The 7,004-nt window shown below is 35.6% G+C and overlaps 1 protein-coding gene across 1 annotated transcript; it reads left to right on the plus strand.

Annotated features, from left to right (window-relative positions):
- Window positions 1-297: 297 nt before the first annotated feature.
- On the plus strand, window positions 298-1,677 carry LOC140433898 (uncharacterized). The gene has a single exon (XM_072521871.1). The coding sequence runs from the start codon at window positions 298-300 to the stop codon at window positions 1,675-1,677; it is 1,380 nt and encodes a 459-aa protein (XP_072377972.1).
- The last annotated feature ends 5,327 nt before the right edge of the window (window positions 1,678-7,004 follow it).

The following is a 7,004-nucleotide window of genomic DNA, read 5'->3' on the forward strand; positions in this document are numbered from 1 at the left end:
CTATTCAAACACATATCCTGGTAAAACTTTAATCTGTCCTGTGCTGTCCTCGAAAGCATTACGTGCCAGCATCCACAAGTCGCGCTGGATTTAAATTTATTAAAAATACCAAAAAATATAAAACTTGCAGACCCACATTTCTGTACCCCGTCGGACGTAGACATGCTTTTAGGAGCTGATATTTATTTTGACCTAGTTACTTACGGCTTAATAAAATTAGGCCCCAACCTTCCTATTCTTCAAAACACTCATTTGGGTTATATTGTATGTGGAAATATCCCATATTCTCGTTATACAATGTTAGGATCAAACGCGACTCCTTCAAAGAACAATGCTCACTCACATTATTCAAATATTTCGTTACACGTACAAACTGCTGATCTTGATTCTCTTTTAAAGAATTTTTGGGAAATAGAAGAGACTAAACCACTCACTTCTATTCATGCAAAAACATTAACTCCCTCAGAACAGCGAGCTGAGGACATATTCAAATCTTCACTAACAATTCTTCCTAGTGGCAGATTTCAAGTAGACCTACCTCTGAAGACTCCTAATGAATATCAAAAATTAGGTGAATCATTTCATTTGGCAAAAAGACGTTTTTTCAATCTTGAAAAAAGGCTTAACAAATCAGACGAGTTACGGCATCTGTACACAGAATTCATATCAGAATATGTTTCTTTAGGGCATTGTAAATACGTTCCCCTTTCTAAGCTTAATGAATCGTCCGAACATAAGTTTTTTCTCCCACATCATTGTGTTTTCAAGCATGACAGCTTAACTACTCGACTCAGGGTTGTATTTGATGGATCAATGAAATCAACCTCAAACGTGTCTCTCAACGATATTATGCTCAAAGGTTATACTGTACAACCTGATTTGTTTGAAATTCTAATTCGCTTTAGACTTTACAAATATACTCTTATCGCAGACATCGAAAAGATGTTTAGGCAAATAAGAATTAACCCAAAACAGACATTTCTACTAAACATTCTGTGGCGCAATTCCCCGCAAGAAGAATTAAAATGTCTAGAACTTCAGACCGTGACCTACGGCACAAACTCAGCTAGTTTTTTAAGTACTAGGTGTCTTAAAGAGTTGGCAGTTCGAAATAAAGAAAAATACCCATTAGCTGCTGATGCTCTAGAAAATTCTTTTTATGTAGATGATATTTTACATGGTGCAAATGATATCGAGACTTTGTACAAGACTTATAAGCAACTTTCTACGAGTCTAAATTCCGCTGGGATACCACTCCATAAATGGAGTTCTAATTCTTCCGAGTTTCTCGACTCTATTTCCTCTGAATCTCAAAAATCTAATTATGTAATAAAACCCGACAATTTGTCAAATAAAGTTCTTGGAATATGTTGGAATTCTCAGTCTGACATGTTCTCTATCTCTCTTCCTGACATTTCTAGTGAACCAAAATACACAAAAAGAGAAGTTCTATCAATTATCTTTTCTATTTTTGATCCTCTTGGTCTAATAAATCCGATTACTGTATCTGCCAAGTTGTTAATGCAAAAAATTTGGATATGTAACTTAAATTGGGATGACAAACTCACAGGAGAAATTTCATCAGAATGGTTGAATTTTCTAGCTCACATTCCTGATCTTGCAAAACTCACAATCTCTAGACCTCTGCTCAATCCGCTTAATATTTCTCAAGTATGAAGGCATATGGCGCTTGTATTTATTTACGGGTTTTACATGAAAATGGAATCGTTTCATGCAACTTAATTACTTCAAAGAGTCGTGTAGCTCTGCTAAAAACTATTTCCCTACCCACACTTGAATTATTAGGGGCTGTTTTGCTTTCTACCCTGATTTTAAATATCTTTCTTATTATTTCACCAAAGGTTTCTTCCATAGCTTCGGTTAGGCTCTGGACAGACTCCCAAATTTTACTTGCATGGATAAATTCTCACCCTTCTCGTAGGTCAATCTTCGTAGCAAACCGTATAACTCAAATACAGGAGTTAACGCGAACTTATTTATGGAATCACGTAAGTTCTAAAGATAACCCAGCAGATATTCTGTCTCGCGGTGCCACACCGGCCCTGCTGGTAGACAATACATTATGGTGGCATGGGCCCCATTTTCTAATGAACGCAACCACTAAATTTAATGAATTTGTTCCAAATATTGATATAACAGATATCCCTGAAATAAAAGCCACTTTACACGCTGTAAATAATTCGAAACCTACTCTATATACAACTTTTTGTAAATTCTCATCTTTCACTCGGTTACAAAGAGTAATTGCATATTGCAATAGGTATATTTACAATCTTAAAAATAAAGAAAACAAAAGAAATGGTGTACTTTCGGCTTCCGAATTAATAGAAGCCGAGCAGAGAATAGTTAAAATCATTCAACTAACATTCTTTCAATCAGAATTTAAAGACTTAAAGCATCAAAAAACAATAAAAAACAAGGCTATCTTAAAATTGAATCCATTTATAGACGCATCTGATTTAATAAGAGTTGGTGGACGACTTCGCAATGCAAATGTTTCGTATAATCAAAAATTTCCACTTCTTCTTCCTACAGAATGCCAGGTAGTTAGATCGTTACTTGAAAGAGAACACATTCGCCTATTGCACACAGGCCCTCAAAATACATTGTCAAATATTAGACTCACTTATTGGCCTCTTGATGGACTGAGAAAAAATCAAGAGGATCATCTACAAATGTAAGAACTGTTATAGATTTAACGCAAGACCAGCTCATCAAATAACGGCCGATCTACCCAAAGAACGGTTTCAGGTCTCTCGACCATTCACAAATGTCGGCATCGACTACGGGGGCCCATTTCAAATAAAATCTTCAAAACTGCGACGTGCTCCCATTTGTAAGGCTTATATAGCAGTATTCGTATGCCTCGTCACTAAGGCAGTCCATATAGAGCTAGTGTCCAGTCTTAGCACCGAAGCATTCCTACTAACGTTAAAAAGATTCATTTCACACAGAGGTATTCCTAAAACCATTTATTCGGACAATGCGTCCAACTTTCTTGGAGCTCGTAATCAGTTAAAAGAGCTTTATGACTTTTTTATGGGAACGGATGTTCTACCTACCATAAAAGAATTCGCAGCCTCAACATTAATTGAGTGGAAGTTCATTGCACCTCGATCTCCACATCAGGGTGGAATTTGGGAAGCAGCTATAAAGAGCTGCAAGTATCATTTAGTAAGGATGATGGGCAATACTATTTTTACATTTGAGGAATTAACCACTATTTTGGCTCAAATAGAAGCTGTTTTAAATTCACGACCCCTCTGTCCATTGTCAGACAGTCCAAATGATTTTTCTTTTCTAACCCCCGCTCATTTTCTCATTGGAAGCAGCATGACTTCCTATCCAGAAAAAGATATCTCGACAAAATCCGAAAATAGTTTATCACTGTAGCAGAAATGCAGCAAAATTCAGCAGCATTTCTGGAAATGTTGGTCTAGGGATTATTTAAATCGCCTCCAAAATAAGCCCAAATGGTTTCTGCCCCAAGAAAACATTAAAGTCGATGATCTTGTACTCCTAATCGATGATAACGCTCCTCCTCTAAAATGGCCACTGGCAAGAGTAATCGAAACACTGCCAGGTAAAGACGGCAGGGTTAGAACTATAAAACTAAGAACTAAAGACGGAACATTTATAAGATCTGTTGTTAAAGTATGTCCTTTACCCTATACTCATTTAGATGTAGGTCATATCAACGGGGGGACTATGTTGCGTAAGAACAATACTTAATATTTTTAGTCTATTTTTGTATCATATTATTTAGTTTATTTTTGTATCATACTGTATATTAGTTTAGATATATAAAATTTTTTTGTACTTACTAATAATCTGTAAAGCGCCGTTATCTTGCATTTAAATAACTTTCTACACAAGTTTCTAAAACCTTCATAGAATCGTAACAATGAAAGGATTAGTATTTTCCAAATTACCCTCTGACGCATTCCAAAATTCCGCAAGTTGAGACAAATACCCTTATCAGGTAGTTTTTATCAATGATTTGAAAGTTAAAGGTATTTGAAAAATAAACATATCTTTTAATACGTCGAGGGGTCAGGGGGGAGATTTCGGAGTTTTTGTGATTGAGGGGAGAGAGTGGACATCAGTATCAGTTCAAATTCCAGCACTGAAGGAGCGTCAGGCTCTACTCGCTCCAGCGGCATATTAGTGTTTTAAACCAGTCGGTATATTAATAAGTTCGTGTCAATATTGTATCACCGACAAGTGTGTATCATCGGCGTTTAAAATACATTGTATTTGTTTAAATATATTTGTTCAAACGTTCTTTTCGAATCTTCATTTTTCCCAGTTTTCTGGGTGGTCCTTCAAAGAAATATATATATAAAGTGAACCTATTTCCCTAAGGAAAAACCTTGTTCCCCAAGGGAAAAAACCAGCGACCTCTTACTGGTGCGTGAAACAAAGCCATCAGGACAAAGGTGTAAGGACAAACACCTACATCTTCGCTCAGGCACTTCACCTTTTACTTCAGTTATATTAACTCTATTGGATCTATAATTGGATCTTATAGTTGAAAATGATAAGGTGGAAACGTAATACCGCTATTCCTTTTGTTCTTGCCATTTTGTCAATGACATCTTTTTTATCGTACGATTTATGTTGCCTTGCAAATTCGTAATAATTCCATATTAAGTCTGGTCTGAAAATCTAAGCCAATAATTTTGAGCGATAGCTGGCATTATCAAAAATAAAGACTGCATTATTTGGTAGAAAATTCAATACCTGATAAAAGTAATCCTTAAAAATCGGAGTGAATCCTTTAACTAAAATAAACCATTCTCCACAAAATCATGTTCGCTATCAATGTGGGTGAATATTAATCTTCGACCCTTGCCTGAGGGAACATTTAAACCAGTAGAATATCCTTCTAGAAAGGCTTGTCGATAACTTGCCATATTTTTATTTACCCATACTTTTCAAACAGTATGATTTTCCTTTAGCCAGGTTTCGTCAAAATAGAAAATGCATCTTTCTTCTAATCCAAATCTTTTTATCTTTCTCAAATATTACCTTGACCAACGAACAATCTCTTCTATACCGTTCATAATAGATTTTTTCTTTGATTAGCATATCGAATACCGATTTCTTTAAGTAATTTCCATAACTTGTCTCAGCCAAAGCGAGGAAAATTATTATTTTTTATTTTCTTTAATATTGTAGGAATCTTCTTGTTTAAATTGAACTTAATTTTTCTCCGAAAAACGTTTCTACGAAAGTCGTCAATTTCTATTGGTTGTTTTCCTTCATTTTCAGATGTATAAATTAACTATAAGAGTTACATCCATTAAATATTTATTTTTAACGATGCTGGTGTTAATTTGTATGACGAAATATGTTAAATACACATTTTTTAATTAATTTGAGTATTGTGTGTATGTAAATTATATACAGTGCTTTTCAGATAAAACTATCCACCATAAATAACTTTTGAACTTCGAATTTTTAGGAAAACGCAAAAATACGTCAATTAATATTTGAAGGTTGAGACATATACATGAGACAAGTCATATTTAAGTTTGCTGAGAAAGGCTTGGTATATATTTCTCTTTCCTTTCGTAGAAGTTAAAATAACGAAAAGTAATCTTTCAATTCCTCTCAGCGTCGCCGAGTTAAAATAAACCATTTTATAGATTATTTATATTTCACAGATGGGTTTCTCCTCGGTATTTTTTTTTGATCGAAGTCGCTTTTTAAATATTTTGCGCGTTGAAAATAGACAGAAATATTCTCGTTTATAAGTTTTGTTTTTACTAAGTTGGGAAGCGAATGATTTTTAAGAATTAACTCACCCTCGCTGAGGTGTGGTCAAGAGCGGTTTGTTTCAGCGTTTGTCCAAATTTGAAATGTTTTCTCGTTTTTTGTTTCTTTTTATGGAAAATAAGTAGTTTTGTGGCAGTTAATAGTAGCAGTTCAAGGTGTAGTTGCAGTTTAAGTGAGGTTTGGAAGAATCGTTGTTTCCATCCTCGTTTTGTTTGTCCCTGGTCTTCGTTCTAGACTATAGATGCAGTTTTTTTGTTCGTGTGTCGAGAGATTCCCAGTCCAGTTCTCCCAGAAATTGTCAAGTCCAGTGAAGTCCAGTTACAACTTAAGTGTAATCTAGTGAAACTCAGGTAACTTTTTTGTGTTTAAATTTGAAAGTAAAGATAGACAATTTTTTTTAATAAAATTTTCTTTCATATATATAATGTCGGTTTACAACGTTCTTCGACGTTTTCCGATTTCCAATCTCCATCTCATTCTATCGTTCCATAGATCGTCCTCCAGTTCTCTTTCTCTGATTTCTTTATCTATCAACTCCTTCTCTCCAACTTCTTCTAGGCCTTCCTGGTCTTCGCCTACCTCTTGGTTGCCATTCAAGAATTTGTCTTGGTATTCTATTCTCCGGCATTCTCCTTACGTGTCCGTACCATCTGAGTTGTATCGTTTTGATGTCATCAACAATATTATGTGTAACCCCCATGATTTCTCGGACTCTCTCGTTTGTTATTCTGTCGCGTCTGGAGATTCCCGCCGAGCGGCGCCAGAAGCCCATTTCTGTTGCTCTAAGCATTTTCTCTGTTCTGTCTTTTAGGGGCCACACTTCGCATCCATATGTTGTGATACTTTTTATTATGGTGTTGTATATTCTTCTTTTATTTTCTTTAGAGATGTTTTTATCCCACAGTACGCTGTTCAGTAAGGCTATGCCTTTCCTTCCCTGAGTATTTCGTTCCTTAATGGCTGCATCCAATTTTCCGTCCTGATTGATCTTTACTCCTAGGTATTTGTAGTCATCACATAGTTTGATCTCTTGATTTTCCTCTACGAGAAGGTTATGTTGATCTCCTCCGATACTCATGTACTCAGTTTTTTCCATGTTCACTTCCAAACCCCACTCTGTAAACTCTTCTAATAGTTTTCGCATCATGTAACTAAGGTCTTCAGAGTCCTGTGCGATGATGACCTGGTCATCCGCAAAGCAC

This window comes from Diabrotica undecimpunctata, chromosome 2 (assembly GCF_040954645.1).
Source record: "Diabrotica undecimpunctata isolate CICGRU chromosome 2, icDiaUnde3, whole genome shotgun sequence".
Classification (NCBI taxonomy): Eukaryota; Metazoa; Arthropoda; class Insecta; order Coleoptera; family Chrysomelidae; genus Diabrotica; species Diabrotica undecimpunctata.